Here is a 24,604-nt window from a genome sequence, read left to right on the forward strand (position 1 = left end):
GGAAATGAAGACAAGCACTCAGGAAAATGAGCTTTTTTCTTGTTGAATGCTCATTCTGTACTGCATATTTCCTTACTACAACATTTCCCAATTACAGGTAACAGCTTCTAGGTCAACAAATTAGACTTGAGACCGAGATTTGAGTAGCTGCTGTTAAATCACATGTACCAGGAAGAGATGAACCAGCATGATCTAATTTATGCATCAAGAACAGAGAAAACAGTAGATGTTTAACAAAAAATTTACACAAAATGAAAAGAAAAATGCAACAAGTTACCCAGCTTCTGGCAATGTTATTTTAGCAGACTGGATATTTTTAAAAATATTGATCACTACAAAATCAACGTTATTAGAATGCTGCACCTATTAAAATTATACAATAAGGACACTATTAACTAAGCTTCTATAGTCTTGATAAAAGGAGTTGTTTTCCTGACAAAAGCAGAGGCACCTGTCTCCCAAAGGAATGATGTTACCCTTTCATTCCCAAGCATGAGAAGCCCCTTTTACTGTTGCTGGTTTCTGCCATGGTTGCATTCCTGGCTTCTTCACCCTGGAATCAAGGGGTCTGCATTTTTTGAAAGACGGGGATAAGAGGAACCATTCAAGAATAGTGGGAAAGACTATTTTTTCTTACCAAGCTCCCTGTGAAGGTCTGGAAGGATGAACTATGAAGCTTCTCTACAGTAGAACAGAAATGATTTATGGTGAGCAAGCCTAGCTGCTCTGATGGAAAACAGCAGAGTAGATATATTTGTGCTGGGCAACCTGCATATATTCTAACTCCCTTCCATATGTCCTGATAAGCAAAATATACCTTTCTTCACATTCAAACATTACAGAAACATTTTGCAGATGAATAGGTTGCACTTATACCTCACTATTCTTCTTCATAGTTCTTTTCTGTTTATACCTCCTTAATGGTGTATTGCATCAGAAAGACTTTTCAATTTGGTTTCAGTTACAGAAGTAATGCAGGAAAGAAAAGAAGCAGCAATGTCTATGGCAGAGGAAAACAAATTAAGCACAAAAGCCCCTAAAGTGGTAAAAATCCTGTAGAACAGTAGTCCACTAAGCCAGTGATCTCTAAACCATTTTGATCATGAACACGTAGCAGTAAAAAAATTCTGAGCATGCACCCCCAATGTAAGTGTAATTATCCATAAACTACATACTTCGAATGCTGAAGTTCCAATACTTCCCACACCCAAATGGATCATCTTGCTCACCCCCTGAGGTGCCTGTACTCCACTTTGGAGACCACTGCACTAAGCTGTCAGGATCCCACTGTAAGCCAAGAGCAGAGAGAAGACTCCCTGTTCAGAGGTTTGCTGTACCCTTTTTGGCAAGCATCAGGGACAGGAGGGAGGACTGAGACTTGCAGTGACACTGGTGGTGTTAAACAGATTTATTATTATTTTGGCATTTTAAATCTGGAACTACAAGAGATGGTATAAGAAAAAATTGGTAATGTTTTCTTATGGACTAGCCACATCTTTTTTTTTTTACCATATGTATCTATTGAAGGCAATCCAACTTGAATAAATTCATACAATTAAACCAGTCATCAAGGTACTTTTGTCATGGACACTGTCACCCCCCAATCTGTGCAACAACATTAAAAGGCAGCATTGAGGCCTCCCAACTCAATGAAGCTAAACACAACACTTTAAAACGAAGTTAAATTATGATTGACAATTAATTAAGCGATCTCTGCTAGGCACTAGAAGTAGAGGCATTACCAATTTAGTATATTGCTGATATTTTAGCTACTGAACAAATGTTTACAGGCCACAAGAGTATGTCTAACTCTCAGAACGCTCATATTCCAATTAATTTGGCATTGTGCACACTCTGTTTGCAGTTCTGATATTGTCTCCATGTTACACAGAAGAGTTTTGTTTCAGGTATTCAGAGATTCAGTAACAGCTGGTTTTGCTCCATTAGACTAACAAAGTGATAGAATAAGGAATTAAATTGCAGTCTATGTTTGAATATATATTTTTAATAGTTGAAAGGTATTCCTTTTAGACCTGTATGCTACCAGAAAAGCTGTGTTCAATTCCATCAAATGCAGATTCCAGCTTGCAACTCCCTTTTTTGTTCCAAGGCTGTCCTGCTGGTTTCACAGCTGCCATGGATCTGTCCACTTGCAAGGACAGCAAGTCAAGTAGCTGAATCTGATTTAAGAGCAGTGACCTGCTATAAATTCAATTTGAGAATTTCAAAGAAGCACGAAGTTTACTTACTGCCCACAATTAAAATGCATTTATAGTATGTTGTTGTAAGGAATCACCTCTAATTAGATAGCTCATCCCCTCTGTTTCTCAGCCTTTCCATGCTGCCTATTCATTTAGGATTTTTTATCTTTTGTCTATTCCACTCACAAAATACCAGACTCTGGCTTTTAAGGGTGGGTTTTGAAGAACAGATGGGAAGGGAGGCAAGAAATACTTGTGTTTTGCAGTCAACCAAAATGCCAGTCAAAACTGACTTGCCCCTCCACCTCAATTCATGGGAACTCCCCAAACTATGGTTGGAGTTTCTGAGAGTTCCTAAAATGGACAGGAGAGGACAGGGAAGAGGTGAAACTGTTGTCTTTCTCACTCATGCAAGCCTGCCAAATTAAACCAACCCGCTGAAGAGGCCAGGCTACGCTCCCCATGGCACTGCCATGTGACACTCACAATAAGCCCCACACGTAAGGGCTCAGGGAGGTACCTATACATCAGTGTGCTTCTCAACATGTTTGTTGTCTTTCCTGCCACACTCAGTACGATTAAATATGAGGTTGTACAAAGCAGGACAGACAGAAAGGGAAGATTTGAGCCTGAATGCTTTTTATTTTTCACTGTAGTCCCAAAGCCTGAGTAGTCATCTTGTTCAGGGTCGCATTAAGATACAGTAGGTTCTGCTGATGGTCATATAAATCCTTTCATTTTCAGTGCTAAAGGAGGTAATTTCTCCCTTGCTGCAAGTCAATTAGCTTAATAACAGCTCTAATCACTGTAAATTGGGAAAGGTAAAAATCAGAGGAAAATAATACTTAGAACTGAAGGCATATAAAGATTACAGTTATTTTAAGATCAGACACAGGGCCGGAACCATTAACAGTCTCACCTCTTGAGGAGTACTGCTGTAAGTATATGGAGAACACACAGCTGGCTACACATTAGTTTCATTGTTGGGCTGTCAACCACTTGAAGGTTTTCACCAAATTTCTCTCCACAGGGCATTTTCCTTTTTCTTTAGGTCTGTAGGTATGTAAGTGCTTTGTAAGGGAAGTGCATATAAGTGTGTATAATGCAATTACTGTATTCTGTTTCATTGGTATTTCTTGGGGGCTGAAAAGTTATAGAAGATTTTCATGAACTGCTGTTTTCCCTTAAACATCCATCCTGTAGGACAGCAAAGCTCCCAGTCTGTATCTTCCATAGTTCAAAGGATTATTTTAGGACTGGGTTATGCATGCCTTCCACAAAGTTAAATGGAGACACCTTAAGTTTGACTGATGTTAACAGAAAAGGAGAAGCATACGATATTGTTTTAGACCATGACTCTCAAAGTCACAGTCTAGGTTTACTAGATTACTTGGATTTTAGAATCGAAATACACCTTCCACGTCATCATTTGAAGACTAAACCAAATAGATGAACAAATTGGAAAAATCTCAAAAAATAAAATTTAACAAACTGGTAGACAGCAGATGAGAGATACCACATTTAGTATTGTTGGTCTGTTTCATGAGTTTTGCTTTTATTGATGAAACTTTGCACTCAGAAAAACAATAAGCTTTTCCATATTGAAAAGAAAATAATAAAACTAGTAGGCCTGTCCTGCATTTGGCCTCTTTATATAGTGCAGCATGATGTCTGCAGAAGCAGGTGGTATCAGATATGTATGTGAAAGTGCAGGATATTTTACAGCTGGGAGATGCGTGAAAAACAATCCTCTATGAATGTCTTCCTTGCTTTTAAGGGTTACATAAAACATGGAAGATTATATGGAATCCCTGTCTTACCAACTACTACAGGTATGAATACCCAATAAAATTTAATTCTGTATTTCAAATCTTGATAAGTTCTTGACGTCAAAAACACTACCTTGGACACCCTGATACAATTCTCATTAAAATTCTCCTACTCATTTAACTGGCTGTTCTCTGGTTTTCTGTTTCGAGACAAAAAATAGGCGTTCGTTGCTAGGTTCACCATGCAATTTCATAGTTGCTTCTGCTTTTGAACTCTTTTCAACTGTGATAATTCTTGATAATTTTAATTTATCTTCTGAGTTTTTCTCAGTTCTTCATGGTCCTCTTCAGTCAACTGCTTCCAGTTTAGCCTGTAAGACTGAGTCTGCAGAGTGTTCTGGATGAACTTGTGCCATGGGTTTCCACAACTTCATTATAAAACACTGCATTATTTTCCACTCTATGTTGTGTCAATACCGTAACAATTAAGGAACATAGATATACCTATGTATTATCCCACTAACAGGAATGACAATGGGAAGGAAATGGGGAAAATCCGACTGACTTCACTGTGCAAAACGCACAAATCCACATTAAACTCATGTATGTTCCACAGATATATACAAACTCACAAATAGGAACCTTTCTCTTCTGTTACTGGGATATAACATGCTGATGCAATAACGCCTTTTAAAATTGGCTTAACTATAAGCAAGTTAATTCATAGAAGAGTGAAGTCATATTCCTGTTGTCTGTCTAACACAGAGTAAGCCAACGCACCATCTGCATCAATTTAGGTTGCTGGCCATGCAGCCTCAAGGAGAACAAGAGCTGTTCAACATGTTTGCCTCTTACCTTGTAGCCTCCATCAGCCCTGTGAGACAGGTGAGTGAATGTAAGGTGTTCATTTGACAATAGCTGCTCTCATGGGAGAACACATACATTGTCAGAGAAAATGCTGCAATATGCAGTGCTGCCCTTAGCAGAATCCTGTTCCAGTCACAATTTTGGAAAGATGAAGGGTGTATAGCCTTTATGTTTATGTATTATCACAGCATATATAGCTACTCACCAAGACATTAGTCAGATTTACTATGTTCCTGTTAATGACTTAACGGTAATGTTATATATCAAACATAATTTTGCTATAGTTAGCCTTAGCTACTTTAAAAAAACACGTTTTCAGTTAATCAAATTTTGATACTTAAATCCATTGCAACACATGTGCAAACTAAAAGAAGCTCATTTGTAACTCAGGTCTCTGAAACCTTATTTATCAGTGCTCTTGGTGTTCTGGTCTCAGTCCTTACTTGGATTATTTTTTTGTACATGTTTCACATTAACTACCTACAGGAATAGCAGCTATGGCACAGGCAACTAACTATACTAATAGACATATTTTCATAAAGAATCAATATGTATGTATGTATGTATGTATGATCCTAGTTGCAGATGAGGAAAATATACAGTGGCAGACAAAGAAATATTAAAACAGTTTTTGTAAAGGCAAGTTCAGTTCAGCCGTGTTTAGTTTTGCTTGGTTCTTAGGTCTAATTGTTTTCAGAGAGGTTCAGAAGTACTGATAGAGATTTATTAGCAAACCTGACAAGAAATGACACAGTTGATGGCCATGTCTGTACCTACCTCACCATTATATATAGCAAAAAATCTAATTGCTCACTTCATTAATAATTTCCAAGACATATTTAGGAGACTGGTACAATTTCATTCTAAGATGTGTTTAACAGAAATTTGTTTTATTAATCCAAAAACTTCACTGAATATTGCTGTCCTGGTTTTACTGGGATTGAATTGTACAATTCTCTTTTAATGTTTCAGCAGAGCTGGATTTCTGAGAAAACTGCAGTATTTGCTTTAATGAACACAAGCTGATATCATAGCTTTAGCTAGGATAGACTTACTTTTCCTTACAGTATCTGCTAAGATTTTTTGTCTTGGTTATCACTAGCAGATGTTGACATTTTTCAAGATTTTGTTTTTCAGTCTCTACCTTAACATGATATCATAGTTTCTTTTGTTTTTGTGTTTTTTTTATTTTTCTGTTTTTCCCCCCTTCTCTCTGCACAAGAGGAAGCGAAAGCCCAGGATTCTCTGGGACAGCTGACCCAGGACAGATGATCCAGATGTGATTCAAGCTTACCAATAAAGATGTATTCTATTCAATAAATGTCACACTCATAAACTGGGGAGTTTGCAAGGGATGACCCCTTCCTTCCTTCAACCCTTCCTTTGATCCCTTCTCTTCCCTTTCATTCTCCTTCGTGATGGCAGCCTGTATCAGTTCCCGAGGCTTACTTCTCCCCCATTGCATTTTCACTGGCATACAGCCAGCGCCTGTTGTTTGTGAGCCGGGTATATCTTTGATTGCTTTATTATCATTATTTTTATTATTGCTGCAGTTCATTATTATTTCATTATTATTTCAGTTTGGTTTATTTTAATTATTAAATAGTCTTTATCTCAACTGACGAGTTCTTTACTTTTACTCTCCTGATTTCTTCCCTCATCCCACTAAAGAAAGGGGGTGAGCAAGTGAACTGTGTGGTGTTTAGTGCCTTGTCAAGTTAAACCACAACAATTACAGACAGAGATAGATGAAACTCGAGCCACTTAAGATTCTAACAAATTTATCAGGAAAAATACTTGCTAAAATGTTTTAAAGTCCATTCATATTCTTCATTTATGTAAATATGGTGACTTAAATATTTTAAAAGTTAATTTGGGTTTTATCTTGAAATGTTTCTGGTGAAATTAATGCCAAATAAATAAATGGATAAAGAAATAATATTTTCATTATAAAGGGATGCTATGTTAAATAAAGTAAGCTTTATTTACTCTGGGGTAAGTAGGTAAGCATAGGAGAGCCAGACCCTTAATCGTTCATTGTTTAAAGATTTTAAAAGAAAGTTAAAATGCAAAGATGCTTTAAAAATTCAGTCTCCTTTTAACTGACAGGATCATCTCTCGCTGTGATTCTCTTAATGTAGTACTGGTGCCACTTAATAGCAGGTTATACCACTTTGTTGCCAGCTGTTTCCACTGACATTCATGTTCTCTCCTACAAGGAAGAGTTTACTAAGCAGTGGGAACAAGAAGAAAAGCATCCTTGTGCTCCTATGTGGAACCACTGCTACTCAAAAAATAAAAATGGAGAAGAAAAAGAAGTAATACTAGGAAAAAAAGTAACAATGTGAAATAATAAAACAAAGACAGGGAGCTGCCTGACTGGATAAGATACTTATCACTAAAGACTTCTACAACCCATGCTTTCCTTGAGGCTTTGCTACAGAATTCCCTGGCTAAATTAGTGCAAGTCCCACAGTCTCCTTCCAAGTCAATTATCCAACTGATAATGTAGGGAAACCAGTATATTAATAATACAGAGCTGCTGAAGGCTTCTTTTTTACCTTTTTTTTTCCTCTTCTGCAAAACATTTTGTGCAAGATCTTGATATAGTATGATATTGCCTAAGGGCCACTGAAGTCAGCAAGATCTTTCACAGAAGATAGACATACAAAATATTATTGGAAAGGCAGATAGTATGTTACATTACTACTTAAGGTTCTTTTTCAGCTTGGTGGCACTTCAATATTCTGGATGCCTGATGAACACAATGGGGACAGCTGTCAGGATCACTTCACAACCACCGTCAGATCGCAATCAAACCAGCAGAGAGGGGATATAAATGCATACCAAATAGATACAGCTTTCCAACCACAAGATTAGCTACTCCAGCAAACCAACTCTTAGTTCCCATATAAAATATAACCTGCAGAGACTGTTTGCAGAGCAGGATTTCCTGTGTGGTCCCTTCTTACCTGCAAGACCTCTGACTACCATGCCCTGGGAACAAGGCAATAATGCTGGTTCTCATGTCAAAAGCTTACAGATGCACATCTGGTTCTGGGGTTTTTTGTGATTTGTTCTGCAGGTTGTGGTTGCTCTAGCACACTACAAGGAAGCAGAGCTTCTCTTGTGAACAGCTACCATTACACAGCCAAACCACAGAGAAATTTTGGGCTTTATTCTTAAGGTAACTTATTTCAGTGTAGGGTACTCAGTTTCTAAAGCCTCAGCCTAATAGCTTGTATCTCAGAAACTATATTCACTTAAGATCTGTGATCCAAATTGAACCAGGAAATGTAACAAAGGCTTTTGTTAAGATTTGTTTAATCTACACCTATATTTTCCATTTTTTGGAAACAAAATATTTATGTACTCTTTGTTGAGTATATTATTTAGGTGACATTGTAATGATTCCTAGTTAACATTTCTTCTTCCTAGCTATGCATCAGTGAAAATGCCTCATAATGGAATGTTTGGATCCTCTGAAAAGCTGAGTGTTTCATGTTAAGGAATCCCAGCAATTTTAATGAAAACAGAGGAAAGCTTATGAAATCCAAAATGCCCTTTCATAATTAGACAAATTTCTAAAGCTACTTACTTTTCATTTTAATGCTTAATCTTTGCCCAACTCTGACGTGCAAATTGTGGTATAAATACATGTAATACTTAAAAAACACAAAGATGCAAATGCTAATCTTTAAATTGATTACATGCCAGGGTAATGCTTACAACTTTAGAAACCGTTTATAAGCAGGCATTTAAAACCAGACACATCATTTTTCCAAAAGCAGTCCTTAAAAGGATTGCATCAATTTGTCTTGGACAAATTTTGGCCTGATATTAATTTACGGTTGTATTTAGAAAATAGGGCATTCAACTTCTGTTCTTTTAGCCCGTATTGTATTGCAGATATCGTATTTTTCAGAACTAGAACTAGGTGATCACACATCATCTGCGTGCTGGGTCCTGCTCTTCAGTCACAATAACCTTATGCAGCACTACAGGCTTCAGGAGGAGTGGCTGGAAAGCTGCCAGGCAGAAAAGGACCTGGGTGTGCTGGTTGCCAGCTGATTGAACATGAGCCTGCAGTGTGGCCAGGTGGCCAAGAAGGCCAACACCATCCTAGCCTGCATCAGAAATAGTGTGGCCAACAGGAGTAGGGAAGTGATTGTGCCCCTGTACTCAGCACTGGTGAGGCTGCACCTCAAATATTGTGTTCAGTTGTGAGCCCCTCACTACAAGAAGGACATTGAGGCACTGGACCATGTCCAGAGAAGAGCAACGAAGCTGGTGAACGGTCTGAAGCACGAGCCTTATAAGGAGTGGCTGAGGGAGTTGGGATTGTTTAGTTTGGAGAAGAAGAGACTGAGGGGAAACTATCACTCTCCACAGCTACCTGAAAGGAGGCTGTAGAGAGGTGGGCGTCAGTCTTTTCTCCTATGTAACTAGTGGACAAGAAGAAATGGCCTCAAATTGCACCAGGGGAGGTTTAGATTGGATATTAGGAAAAATTTCTTTACTGAAAGAATGGTCAAGCAGTGGAACAGGCTGGCCAGAAGAGTGGTGGAGTCACCATCCCTGGAGATGTTCAAGAAGAGTGTGGATGTGGCACTTCAGGGCATGGTGGTGTTAGGTTGATGGTTGGACTTGATGATCTTAGGGGTCTCTTCCAACCTTAACGATTCTATGATTCTATACCGTTGATGTTGCAATGCATAAATGGAAGTTCTCATAGGAATATAAAAAGAGACATTACTGTACCCACATTCAAAGGTGTTAGGCAGCCATGATCAAACTTATAATATTAATAACGATAATCATGAATGTTTCACTGCTTATTTTATCTTCCCCTCCATTCTTCATTCTTTTAATATGAGGCTTATGCCTCAAGCAACCACATTAAGTTTTGCTGTTTTCCTACTGTTATAAGATGGTAAAATGGTTTTTGGCTAAATTGTGGCTGTGTTTCAATATGGAATACAGTTTGTCCTAACTCAAAAGGCTGTTGCTGTATGTCTTTCTCCAAGTCTCATTTGTTAAGCTAGTAACTTTTAGTCAAAATCCACATATTGCCAGAGCATTGCTATGGTACCAATATCCATCAATCAATAAATTTTCCATGTCTCATCTCTGTTAACATGCAGTGCCTGACATGATACAGATCAAAGTCAGGACTGGGACTACTGCCATCCTCTAGCAGGAAGATCACACGTGTGCTCAGGAAGTGAACTTTTTATTTCCTAGTTATGGTATGTGAATGTGAAAAAGGAGATAAAAACACACTAACTGCTCTCACGGAACTAAAACTATAGCCTGAAAGAATCTGAGGCTTGAAAAATAGATCTGCATATAAATTGCTGAAGTAGGTGACAGAAGCTTTTTTCCTTTTGATTTCCATTAAATTATGGAAGATTAAAAAAGAGCACAAAATATTTAGACTATTAATTCAATGGATTTGAGGGGAAATATGTTTTGTTTCCTTTGGTGTTCTGAAAACATGAGTCCTAGTGATAACATTTGATTAAAACAGGCAAATTTTATTTATATGTTTCATTTGAACTTTGGATGAAAAACTCACCTAAAAGCTTGTCTAAGAGGTCATTTTTGATGCAACTGACCTAATCCTGTGCCATTCCGAAGTACTATACTGTTCTTTTCTCTCAGTATTCTGTAGTTTCATAGCCTTGTTTGTTGTTTATCCTTCCATTAAAGATAAATGAAAGGTTAAGCAGATGTATTAAGTATGCGGTTCATTTACTTTTCTTTAAAGCTATTATGAATCAGCAACTGAAAATGCTCAAAACAGATTTAAGTGCAAGTACTCCTTGCTTGCAACTTTCTCAAATCCATGAGTGTTCCCAACATGAATTTCGCAGAGCAGAATAATGGAGTTCACTTGAGGTATTCATCTCATAGTAATACCAGTTCTTAATGCTTATAATATTTTAAAAATTAAAACTCAAGATTCCTATTTCATGCAAAATTAAAGAACAAGTAAATTTGCTACTACTGCATTACTAACAAAACAGTTGTCAAAAAAAGTAAAGATTATTTTTGTACAACTAACAGAACATGCATATATTAGACGTTAAATTAGTTAATTGAAAAAGCAGAAGAGCTCACTGTGACTAATCATTACTATTTGGGAGATCCAGCTGATTAGCCCTGAAGTATTTAGTAACTTCTCCTCTAAATATTTTTAAAAAACATTTAAAATTTATGTTGTACTTACTGGATTGAGAACCACCGTGAAGAACAACTCTCCTCCTTGGATACTTTTGTCTAGTTCCTTTGGGCCTCCAGGATACTCCTTATAGAAAATGGTGTGTGTGAATAAGCCACAAGTTTGCCTAGGAAGCACCTGAATTGATTAAAAAAAATTTCAAGAGAAATTCACAAAACAAAAATGTTTGTACATTTTATGTAGCATAAACAAAAGCATGTATTTAAAAAAACATGCAAATAACAAGTCTTCTGAATAGGAAGAACTAATAAATGCAGTAAGAAAATATTCTGAAGTTCTACTGGAAAAACCTATCAACTTCAAAAAATAATTCACTGGACAGTATTTAAATTATGTCTATTTTTAATGGAAAATCAACAGCCGAGTATTGATGTTGATGTGTAATTCTTAAACTGGGATTATTCTCAAACATTTTAGTCCAATTTAGAACATTTATTATTTAATAGCTTAAACTTTTTAAACATACTAATCCCTTACTTGATGTAGACTGTGGCTTTGTAGATGCTCTTATTTCTTGTAGTTTCATTTCTCAACATCTTTTTTGTAATGTACAGAATACTGTGACCACAGATGATAAATTGCCAGAAAAATGTATGGAGTTTGTGTCTTACTATAAACTTGAATATACATTTTTAAAAACTTTGGATTTTACTGATGAAATATGAGAACAATGCTTCACAGAGGCAAGGAATGAAGATGTACTGGATAGGAAATGTTCTGGCAAATCTTAAACAATTATTTTATTACTGCACGAATTCATTGCTATAAGCCTGCAGATGTGAAATATTAATGCATTTGCCCTGGAGAACTGAAAGCTTGAGATTCCCAAAACAGGTGGTTTTATATGACTGTTCTCAGAAATAAAATTTTTGCTCCAGTGTCCTCATGTTAAATCTCATTATGCGTCTTCAAAAAATATGTTTTTACAAAAATTTATGAAGGAGACTTTTGGAGACTCTGAGAGTCAATCAATCTTCCTCAAATGCTTCATGCCCCTCAGCATATCCACAAACCCATTATATTACACGCACCCATTGCTTTGAGGAGAACAGATCAGCTCAAATCTGCATAGTGCCAATTTTTTTTCCTGGATGTCTGTAGATAATTTTAGTTTGCTTCATCCAAAAACAGATCAAAACTTTAAAATAATAATATTTGTGCTTAGAAAAGTAGTACCAATGGCAACTCAATAACAATACCAGAATTAGGCTATAAGCTAAGTGGCAGTGTTGTGCTAAGGCAAGATCCTCCAAAACTGCTTAGGGCAGCCAAAGATATAACACACTACACACACTAGGAGCTTTCCCATTCACCGCTCTCCTATGGGCTCCAGAAGCAAGTTACTCAGGAATGTATAATAGCATTTTAGAAAGTTGTTTAGAAACACTTTTCAGATAATAATGACAATATGTGAATCAGAAATAGCCCACACCCCAGTGACCAGACAGTATTAGCTTAACGCCTTCCACGTAAGTTGTGTATAACCCCTTTTGCCAAATACTGCTGTCAGCGAACAAGGCTGTGAATTATGGAATACAGAAAAACTCTGTGAATTGACTTGTGGCTGCCTCAACAGAGCAGTTTCATAGCCTGGAGCGGAGTCTGGGGGGTGGGTGTGTGTCTTCCTTCTCTTTGAGCTTCTTCCGAGTGTCTGCCCTGCATCCAGACTGATGCCTGGGTACAGAGCGTGGCTGTGTGGTTAAGCCACAGTGCAAAGCAAAGTTCATGTTTCTGGTTGGCAAGAAGCAAAACGAGTGCAACTATGCACTGTTCAAATGGAAGAAAAAAATATTTATGCACCAAGATTCAGATTCTCAGAGGGCATAAACTGGCAAAACTGTTTTGCAGTTAATGGTACTTTGTAAATTTAAAACTTGCTAAAACTCCAACCCATAATATTCTGTTAAAAGATGAAAAGTTGACTTTTTCCTTGAGATCTCTGAACCCCGATTAACAGCAGGACTAGAACAGTTAACAGTCTGTTCACTGCTAGCAGCGGGGTGCCTGGAGGCCACCCTTATCAGCAGTAACATCAGCAGCAACAGACTGATTTTAATTAACAAGATACTGTCAAATATATCTTGCTACTTATGCACAGCCATATGTGTTTCTCACAATGTGAACTTTCAGGATAACGTGCTTTTCCACTTAAAAATTAAATGGTTCATAAAATGGTAGAGTGGTTGGAATATGAACATCGTACATGTGTACATTGTACAACTCACCATGATATTTTTGTGGATGAAGCCCCGTCTATACCTTGCAGGCTTCAGATGTGGGTATTCTTCTGTGCTGGTAACTCTGATATTCCAGACCTTTTTCCAGGCATCATAAAGTTGAACGTGCACTGGATAGACTCCAGAATGGTGTGGAGCCACTGCATAGCCCAAATCAGTGGGAATACCGTGTTCCTAAAACATAACAGAACAATGACTGCTTTCACAAATTTAGGAAACCTGATGCTTTGGCATTTCTCAAATCCTTTGTTTGCGAGAGATCAAGAACAGGTCTGAAATGCAAATAATGGTGATATCAAAATATGCTGATATGTAAGGGAGATGGAAGGCAGCATGGTGAAGATGAAACGCGGGATTTTAATACAAAAACCTTTTTAATAAATATTTGTATGAGTATATAAGGATAAGTGATACAGATACATTTTGCGTTGATTTCTTCAATCAATACATTAAACAGAAAGCTACATTCTTTCAAGCTCTTGCAAGAAATTTGCTCAAAAACCAAGAAATCAGAGAGAAAATTACTGGCACATATTTAACACAATAGGTAGCATTTAGCAGTTACAATAAGAAAAATGTGATTTCCACTCTATGTCCCTATACAATTACTTGGATTGTTAGCAGAATTTCATAGGAAGCGTCTGTGTTGTCCTGCTAGTCCACTTGAAGCAAAAGACCATATTAAAAAAACAGCTTAATCATTTTAAAAAAGAAGAAAAGACAACCACTTTTAAAATTCTAAAGATAACAGACAGATGTTGTAGATTAACCTATTTTGTAGTACATACTTTATTTTTGCAGGCTTCTGCCATTTATCCTGGTTACGTGCTTGACCTTGCTGATATTACCTTCTCCTGGCATTCAATATATTTTCTCTCCAGTTTCTGGTTTCCAACATAGTCATATGAAATTTGACACCTTTTCTCTTTTCTTTCAGGTTACAGTATATAGCAGATATTTCTGTGATGGTCTGATTAGCAGAATATACTGTTCATAAGATGCTGTGCTGCAAAGATTTAGGAAAACTGCCTTTGCACAACCTTTGAATTCTGTTTCAGAGTTTTTTATATTGTTTGTATTTCCATGGCCATCTTCACCATATTTTCTAATCACACTGAGTGCAAAGGTAAGAGTTGATTGATACTTGGGTGTCTTCCTTTCAATAAACTAGTTACTAAGAAGTATGAAAAGCTCTAAGTCTTATGTACAAGAAAAATGTGTGCATGAATTTAAAAATATCATCTTTCTTCATCTTTTCTGGTGGAAGACTGGACTACTGCAGGAAAGCTCATGTACTGGACTTAAAAAGCTTAAATAGTCAAGATTCAATATTAGATACATCTGTTATAATTTAAATATGACAATTTTACTAACAGCTCAAAACAAAGTGAACTCACAAAAAGCAGCATTTGCTTCTACTCTGGAAAAACATGAGAAATGAGACTTTAAAGGTGTGAAGCCTGCAAGGGAAGAAAGCTATTTTTCTTCATTAAAGGGCTATTTTTTCAATATTTAAAATACTGGTGAATTTATCATCTCCCTTTAGCAATTTATGGCACACATACTGAGGCATAGGATTTTATCAACATGAGGCTGATGTAGCTTTTGGAATTCTTTTAAGTAGGGCTGTAGCACTCCTGGGTAAGATCCAGCCACCCCATCAGCGACCCTGCTGCACCCAGGGAGTGCGTCATCTGCTGGCTTACAGCTGGGCTGCACTACGTGTAATCTGCCAAGGTAGGAATGAGTAAGTTCTGGCCTATGGGTTGTACTGCGTGGGGAGATAACGAATGGATATGCCATCAGTTACACAGCTTTACACTATTTAATTCCATCACAGATATTTAAATTCCTCTTCCTTTTATCTTTTCTACTTCACTTAAGCATGCATAAACATCAGAAAGAAAAAGCTTTACCGAACAAGTAAAAAATTGCATTCTCTAATGTCTCATTTAATCTCCTTCATACAGCTATAAACAAGTGTCTGGATTTTAAGGGTTTTTCCCTCAAGTTTTACAATATGCAGTAATAAATATGTAATTAAAATCTTTAATTGTAATTATAACCTTATAATCTTCAATGTATTAGTGTCTCCATTATTTCTTAGTGACTGTAATTCCCAAGTTGAGCATTCCACACACAATACACACATTCAGTTTGGTAATACAGGAGGCATCAGCAATTTCAGCCTCTTTCAAAAAAGTGGGATACTTTGTTATTAATCTAAATGCTTTAAGCAAATGGAATATAATGAGTAGCTTCATGTTTAATGTAAGTATCTGTAAGTATTAAAAGCACTGAAAGTAGAAATTCAGATGAAGTTACCTAAAACAGGGCTGAATATGAATCATTCTAATAACATACTTCAATGATTACATACTGTAGACTAATCCCACAGGGTTTCTTAGGTCTTTTTGCATGACATCACAACTACAAGAACTAATTTATTTTCCAGTGGAGCTTGCAGCAGTACACAGAATTATGGGAAAAATGGAAGTTTGGACACAGGAACTTTAAATGTTCATGGTTTTAACTCTCACTAAAATGTTTTCTTTAAAGGAAACAGTAAAATTGAGTTGGCCTGTACTCACTACTGCAGTTTACAGTAAACTTGATAAAATCTTTGGCAGAAATAAAAGCATACACCTTACTTAAAAGCAAAGTTTTCAAATACAAATTTTAATTGCTTGATATTCTAGGTCTATACCTCCCTCCTACACTCACTGTCGCTACCGTAAGTATACTCTTTTTTGTTCTGATACTTCAAATCCCCCTATTCTTTCAAGGAACAGTCAGCTAAAGAGCAACCAGTGTATTTTGAAAAGAGAGTAAATCACACTGTTTGAAGAACAGACGTACTTCAGCGAACAAGTTACATTTGCTGAAATCTTCTGATACAACACTTCTTTATGTCTCCACATTGGACCATTTCTTCAGATAAATAATAAGTACCATGTATGGCAGTTTGGTTTGGTTTTATTGTATGAACTCAACTGTAGAGAAAAAGTAAGTGTTTTTCTAGTTCTTCAGACCTAAAGATCTGGAGGTCTTCTTAATCTATTTTTTCTTATATCCTCACAGAAACATTTTTTTTTCAGAGCCTTGCTGTGAATATATAATTAGTAAAGGCAATCCTTTTCAAAACAAGTTTTTATAAAGCTTATCTAAAGGGAATACATAAGATGTTATTAGGTATCACTGCAGAAAAGCATCTTTGAAAATGTAGCACACTTCATTAATTCTAACATGCAGTCTTTCCATAAGCTCATCTGACATGTTCTGATGGAGTATTTTTTCTTTCAGAAAACTTAGTTGGTTTTTTTTCCTAACCTAAACAATGGGTTATTTGGACAAAATTTTATTTAGGAAAATACTGAAATAGAAGGATTTTTTGTCTGTATTGACTTTCCAAGATAGGAATATATTATTTCTTAATTTTGAAAGAATTTTTCATTCAAAATTTTTATTAAAGTAGTAACAAATCAAACTTTAATAAAGAAGAAAATCCAAACTGTAGAGAAACAGAATTTTCATAGCACAAAACAGAGTGGAAAAAATACTTTCTGAAAACTTTTTTTTTTCAATTCATTGAGATTAAAACAAATTCTACAAAGACTGATTTTCCAACAAAATACGAATAATGGTTTCTGAATATCTACATTCAATATAAAATGCAAAAAAATATAACTCACTAAGGCAAATTTTTTGTTGAGGATCATCTGCTCCACCAGTGACGACTCATTGTGGAAAAGGTGAGGCTGCATGTGACTCCACATATGGGGAAACCACCAAAACTCATCCACAGATCTCAACAGCAGGTCATCACCTTCATCTTCCTCCTCAGTGCCTGCAAAAAAAAAATAATTTAAAAAAATCCCTGAAGTAAAGTCTCCTCCGCTTTTATTATAGTCTTACAAATGTTTGAAAGTATAAGAAAGAAATTACTGCAATAAAATGTGACCATTTAAAGCACTGGGGATTTTAAATGTTTCCAAGTACAAATTCCTTTTCCTGAAGTATTTACAGCCAAGCAAAAGACTGAGTGCCTCATTTTCACAGCATCTTGAATGCATGGCACAACACTGTTCTCACGTGAATGTGCTGTATCAGTAACATTAGTAGCTAAGGGACAGAGAAATTGTATACAAGACTGTTCAGTAAAGAGTATAAATGTAAATGTTGACGTATCCCTTTTAGTATTCCCTATCCAAATTAAATTCACTTTTCAATCAAACTTCTTTTGCTTTTGTTATCTATGATAAATTGCAGTATTTTTTCCAGCAGTCTTTTCAAAATATTTTGCACAATACAACTATTATCGCTACCCCGCTAATTCTTATCTTTCTGATTGTGGCCTATTCAGGAGTTCCCAGAAATTTGCATCTTTGAAGATACTTAAAAGTGGTGCTGGAGCTCACTGAGCTATTTCTTGGGCCCCAGGTCTGTCTTTTCAGATGCTCTCCTGCCTCTTCCTAATGATGCAGATGAAGAGGAGTTGCTGGGGCAGCAGTGTATGGCTCCGCTGCTCTCCCACACCTCTCCTGCTACAGCTGCAGCAGTAAATAAGCCACTGGCAGGGCCTGTCCTCTGACCCTGAGATGGCTGGCTGCTTCCAGGCTCTAAATCCTCCCAGCCTGCAGGAGAGGCAGCTGCACCCCAGCTACCCACTGGGGAGTCCCCTGGGTCCAGATGGCACCGTGTGGAGGGTGGGGGCTGGCCAGGACCCTGAGCACTCCAGAGGCCATTTGCGCGGTTTGATGGCAATGACAACCTGCCTGGTGCTCGGGCCTGTGCCTCAGCTCTGTAAAACCTACCTGCAGAGATTGAGCCTCAGTATCTGACAGCACCCCAGTGATGGGAAGTGTTAGGGCCTAATTAGCTGGCAGATCAGGACACCCCACAGACCCCCAAGCCCAGATGTTTATCCTAGTCCTAGTGACAGCGTAGTCCTGTCAAAGCCAGACAAAGTTAAATAACCCCTTAACAGGCTGCCTCACAAAGATTGTGCGAGCTGAAATTTGACAACCTACAGCATAACGCATTTTCACAGGTGCCCATTTCCTGCTTATCTGATTCTTTCTGCTCCTTCCAACAATCAACACAACTTCACAAATCCTCTCTCTCTTAGCACTTTGCAACATCTGTTCTCTTTTTTAAAAGTCTTCTAGCCAAACATTCAGCTCCAATGCTTTCTGCATCCATATGGCCGTACTCTCACTAACTTTATATGTCTTTTGCTTTCCTCCTCTTTCCTTCAACAAACCTTGTCTGACATACCTTCACTGTTGTTAATTTGTTCCTCATTACCTCTGAGGGAACTAAAGCAGTGAATGAAAAATGTGGGTAGAGATATGTAGTAATATTTGCAGGTTCATTAAATTTTAGGACTCCATGTGAGTCTACGGGGCCCTGTGTGATGTTCACACACTGTCAAAGAAAGTGACAACAATACCTAAAGATCATACAATAGCCAGATCAGGAAGAAGAAACCATATCAAAAAAGGAAGAAAACCACAGCAGCCAATGGGCCAGTAACTGCATCAGTTTGTACTACAAACATGCAATACGTTTGCCAAATCCCACTCAACCAAAAGCAGGAAACCCATGTGCATGTTGCCTCCAAAGCATCTGTCAACTGAGGCAAAAAAAATGGTCTGGAAAGTACCTCTGCCTGCTGAGACACTGGTGATAAACTGGCAGCCAGGACTGTCCTGCTGGGCCATTCTAGGCAAGACAAAGAGGGAGGAAGGGATGGGAATGGATGGAGCAAGCAATGTGCTGCATGTGAAGATGTTAAGGCATCTTGAGCCTCTCTGAACTGTGCAGGTGACACCTGGACTGCAGGGTCAAAACCTGGATGTTCACCAAGTCTAGCTGAGGTCTTCTGAGCCCAAGGGAGACCTGTGGAGATACTGTACAGCCCCAGTTGCTTTCCTCTCCACCTGTTAATCTCTAAACAGACTTCTTTCCCTGCCTCATCTTCTTAATATGACAAGTAATACTGACCAATGAGCACAATTGAGCACAAGAAGAGGTATGCTCAACCCTCTGCTATGTAACATGTATAGCAGTCAGGCATATCCAATCTCTGTATATCTTTATTTGGTTTTGAATAAATCTGGTTTTGGTCTCAGTTAATATGTCACTTCCCTCTTTTCATATTAATATCCTTCAACTATGACATTATTTTGTGTTGTCTTTTGTCTCTCTCTTCCAGGCAGTGTTGTTGTCCTATTTTGTATGAATGTCTTTTTCCTTTCTCTCTGGCAGCAGAGAGCACCTTCTTCCTTTTGTATCACATGCTATTTAATACCTTATCTTTTATTTCTCCCTATTTCTACAGTGGTTTAAGTATAAAATTATTATAATGGGTAATACATATTGCTATAATATCTCTACAGTAGAGATTAAACTATCATATCCTAAAGGATAAACTGTGATAGCTCAACAGATATCTCAGTGAAGTCAACAGGAAATTTCATTTGATCAGTGGAATTTACCACTCAACAACAGGTTGAAAGGAACTGAATTTTAAGAAAAGAAGAGGGAGAATTCAATCTGTTCCACTCTAGCACCTAATGCAGGCACCACAGCTTACTGGAACTACAAGTGCTTTATCCTGAGAAGTTTCAGCCCACCTAAAATTATCACCTAAAATCCCTGTGCACTCAGGAAACAGATGCAGAGAAAAATCCATTTCACCTATTTTATGTGTTTCCCTCTCTCCATTTCCTGGAACAGGTTCTGCAGCAAGTATCTGAGCTAGCTCAAATTTTGTATCCCACTTTTTGAATGAAATGATAGAGAAACAGTAAGAGATGTGCTTATTCCACCCTCAGGATTTATTCTGCTGTTATCCTATTCCACCCTCAGGATCGATTCTGCTGTTACCCAGTGACACATATGCAAAAAAAGCCCAACCCCTACAGAAAGTTGTCATCCCAAGCAGGGACTTCTCTCTTACAAGTTCTCCTCCTGACCCTGTGACACTGCCATTTCTGCACATCCTGGCTTGCAGGAGGAGGAGGAACATTCCTCTTTCTCAGGAAACTTAATAGTCTGACAGGACACTTTTCTGAAGGGCCTAGTCTCTCTCTTAGAAACTCCAGCCTACCTCCTACTTCCACATCACTGCTCTGCTTACTGGACTATTATGCAAAGAATGAGACCTCCTCTTTTTCTTTTTCTTCTTTTTCTTCTTTTCTTTAAAAAAAACAAACACCATAAATGTTGCTGCAAAAAGGTGTTTACAGATTCTACCTACCATGATTATTTCCAGAGAGACTACAGCTCAAACAAAAGGTTAATTCAGTGTGGTATCTTCAGGAGAAAAATTTGAATCAGTAAATCACACAAATGTACACCCCAAAACAACTTGGAAAAAAGAACAATTTTATTTTTTAGATATCCTATTATGAAGGAAACTATTCTCTCTACTCAGACCCCGAGTCTTTATCATTCCTGTTTTCCTCATACTGCAAAGAACACCATGAAAATGAAAGTGATTTTACTATTTCACTCTTACCTGTATGATAAAATTTCCCTGAAAATCCCAGGTTGAAAGTAAAATTTGTAATCTGAGCTCTCAAAAGATTCTGAGTGTCAAGCAGGGCCTGAAAAAAATCCAAAACACATATTAACATACCTGTAGTAAAATACATCTGCCACAAAAATTTAATACAACAATGTAAGTGTTTTATAGGCATATATATTTTAACTTGATTTTGCTATTTAAAAACAACTCTTTATACATTACAAAGAAGTAATAGCTATCTTCATTACCATTTAAAGATTAAAGAGAGCATGCAAACTCCGTTGTTTTCCTCATAAAGATGACCAACTATTAAATACTGTTTTACACCCTGGATCATGAGATAGGAAAAGAAAGGCACATGCCAGAGAAAAAACCTTCCACTGATTGCTCAGTAAACCTGGGACACAGCCGGGAATGAAATTCAGATCTTGTATTCTCGACTAGAGCTCCATTCACTAGGGCGAACAGTGTCTGTTAGAACTGTGTTTGTCTAGATCAGGTCAAGTACATAAACAGCATTTTAGTTATGTTTCAAAATTACTGCCAATGAAAGAAAATCCAGAAAGACAGAAAGGAGCTAGATGAAAACTATTCCACATCAAAGACTCAATCCTAAATTCCCCCAAATTCTAACTAATTTCTCAGACAGTTAGCATACTGTCTGTCAGCATACACGTACTTGCACTGAATTAGTACAAACAAAAAAACAGCATGCTGGAAGAAATGTGAAAGCTATTACTCATCAGATACAATTTCACCCTTTGATTTCAATATCCTCTTCCTGATTTGTCACTCACAAGATTTACATATTACTTTCAGGAGTTATCTTCCAAACTCTTACACTCTGCTATTGTTCGTTACTTCAGGTGTCACAAAGAAATCTAGCTTTCTGATACAAAAAAAAATTTTGCAAAGCAAGAACAAAGCATAAGAACAAAAAGCCTTCTCTGAAATGAAACCTGGAGTGCACATTGCTCCCAATAGCCCTTCTTCAACTGAGCACTTGATGGTTGCTATTTTCCGAACACATTGGACTGTTCCAAGATTTGTGACACTGTACGCAGCACATCAGAAGAATACAGCCAGCCGCAGCACACACACGCACTTGGACACAGACACTCATGCAGTACCTTTGAGAGAAAGGGAAATACTTATATATCAAAGGACATCAAAGGGTTTTCAAAGTCAACATGCAATATAGCACAATGATTTTAAGAAAGTGATAGAAAACAATATGCTTGCCAGAAATGAGTAACTCTGAATGTATTATGAAAGGGGAATGTATTTAAAATCACAAAAAGATTAAAATCGCTGGAGATTTTCAAAGGTTTAAAGGTCCAGTAGGCTCGCCACTCTTGAAATTCAATGACAATTTGGTGCCCTGAAAAATACGAGCTAGTAATTTTAATTATAGTTTCTTTGGACATTTTAAAGTAATTTGACTACAATTATTTTTTTAACTGGAGTGCCAACAACAACAAAATGTTAGCATGGAAGTCAAATCCAGCTTTATATATATGCATAGCACAGTCAATTTACAATTCCTTAAAATATGCCCCATTTATCAGACAAACTTTTAGGCATACCAGCTCTTCTTCAGGTCTTTTCCAGGGCTCACCTACATCGATTTTAATAAACGTATGATCTCCATCTGCAATCTCTGACAGAGGCCCAAGGCAGCAGTCCCAGTAGAGCTCCCCACTCCCAGTAAGAGGTGGCTGCACACCACAGCTGGTGCACCTGTCCCTGCTCTGTGCTTCCCTTTGCCAACACCCCCTTTCCAGAGCTGCGTGTTTTCACCCAGCCCCACTGGGAGACTGCAGCACTGCTCAGAGCAGGGACACAGCCACTGTCCAGTCCTCTGCTATCCTGCATCTGAGGCCTCCGAGAGCTCACCAAGCTTGTCGCTACAGTTGGCTCAAGGAAGCTGCTGCCTGAGGGAGCTGATCTGCAGCAATAGGAGGAACAGCCATTTGTCCCTGTCCTGGAGGGCTGCAAAACTGAATTTTGATGACATGGCTGACAAAACATAAGTGGTTTCAATTCTGAGTCATCAGTAGTACTTGCCTTGTTCACTATTTCAGCAGACCAGAACATTATGCCTAAGCATATTCATTAAATATGTATTCATCACAAAGCTAAATCTGTGAAAGAAATGTCACTCTTTTGCCTCCTATTTCTTAAGGTCCTCTGAGATCTGGAAGTAACTTGCCTCTCCGGCTGTCTCCTTCAGCAATGTAGCTCCAGCAACAACAGTACAGAAGGATTCAAAGAACAGTACCAGTAAGGTAAAGTTCATCTTCTTTCGCTGGAAAGCCTGAAAAATGTTCTGCAAACAAGGTACTTTCTAAAGGAATGAGTAAAATGAAGCACAGAATGGAGATAATTGAAAACAAGCTTGAGACTTCTGAAGTGGAATATTAAGAGAAAAATCTTGCAACAGTGTAATGAGGGCTTTTGCACAGGCTGAGAGAGCAAAGATCACTGAGGAGACTTCTTATTCAAATGAAAGGTAGAAAATCTGCAGAGGATTTGTTATGAAAACCATCCTTGAGGTGCTGGCAACCTATTCAATGAAATAATTTTATCTTTGCACAGTTAAAAATGTAGGAGGCAAATGATATTGCTATACACTTCTTATGGGAACAGCACGTATTGCTCAATGAAAGAGATCCTGAATGCAGCTTGACAGCAAGGTGGCATGAATGGGCTGCATGTTTCTTTCCCTCTAAAATAAGTTAAGAGCTGTGAGCAGTTTTTGAGCTGAAGAACTTATCCTGCACCTTTCTAACAACTTCTCAGCTTGTCAGCTTCAGTCTAGTCTCAGCATGGTGGGGAAACAGAATAGAAAAAATAACTTAAGAGAGGCTGGAAACGCCAGAGAAACACAACCTGGAAGGAGTTCTTTGCTGTACTTCCCTGGCACGTGACAGCTACCAGAGTCACAAACCCAGGCTTTCAAATGAGAGGAGGGAGAAAGGTAGCAAAAAATTCATGACATTTCTATGATAATGCATCATAGAGTTTACTTCTATACCGGCAATTAATTTTGCTGGACTAGTAGCCACCTTTTCACCTTAACAACTGCCTGGTGTGTTCATTTTAGTTGGCCAGCAGCCACAAGAAGACACTCCAAATAACACTCAAATAACATGGAACTCTAAAGGAAAGCTCAAGCCCGCCTTCTACAGAAGTTAATTCTACAGAATGAACTTTGAAAGCAATGCAGTTGTTTTTTTGGCCATGTCACTCTCATTAAAATCAAGACGAGATCTTCTGCTAAAGTCTTGCGATGGTGTTTGAAAAATGTATCACCTAATATCAACCTGCCTACCTGCTCCATCCGCTCTTTTGGCAAAGATGGAGGGCACAGACCTGCTGTGAACCACTTTTTGTACAGACAAGTTGAGACAACATTTGAGTTGTCATGCCTGTGATTATTTTCTGGGTGACTTGACATTTTACTTATCTCTCAGGTTCTAAAAACAAAATGTTAAAACTCATGAAAAATATATAGTAGCAGATGGCAGGGCCTATTACTGTGAGTTTCTATCAGAGAGACAGAAAGAGAGAAGTAGGGGGAGGAAAAGCCTGAAATTTCATTTCTAAATGCTATTTCATATGCTGAAGGTAAGCTGGTGATATTTTCTGTATATTTTATGACTGGCTTATGAACAGCCCCTCTGGGTATCTGTATGAGATGTTATATAAATACACCAGTACTGAATATTGTATTTTAAAAACTGTTTAGT

At 37.7% G+C, this 24,604-nt stretch overlaps 1 protein-coding gene across 1 annotated transcript in view; it reads right to left on the reverse strand.

Moving 5' to 3' along the window:
* Nucleotides 1-24,195, reverse strand: part of LOC104541711 (bifunctional heparan sulfate N-deacetylase/N-sulfotransferase 3) — a 44,989-nt gene extending 20,794 nt beyond the window's left edge. The window contains exons 1-5 of the mRNA XM_010185831.1: nucleotides 24,187-24,195; nucleotides 20,844-20,931; nucleotides 17,011-17,165; nucleotides 13,307-13,492; nucleotides 11,070-11,198 (exon numbers count right to left, since the gene is read on the reverse strand). Coding sequence (XP_010184133.1) covers nucleotides 11,070-11,198; nucleotides 13,307-13,492; nucleotides 17,011-17,165; nucleotides 20,844-20,931; nucleotides 24,187-24,195 — 567 coding nt within the window. The remainder of the gene's footprint in view (nucleotides 1-11,069; nucleotides 11,199-13,306; nucleotides 13,493-17,010; nucleotides 17,166-20,843; nucleotides 20,932-24,186) is intronic.
* Between the last annotated feature and the right edge of the window lie 409 nt (nucleotides 24,196-24,604).

This window comes from Mesitornis unicolor, unplaced genomic scaffold (genome assembly GCF_000695765.1).
Source record: "Mesitornis unicolor isolate BGI_N332 unplaced genomic scaffold, ASM69576v1 scaffold6486, whole genome shotgun sequence".
Classification (NCBI taxonomy): domain Eukaryota; kingdom Metazoa; phylum Chordata; class Aves; order Mesitornithiformes; family Mesitornithidae; genus Mesitornis; species Mesitornis unicolor.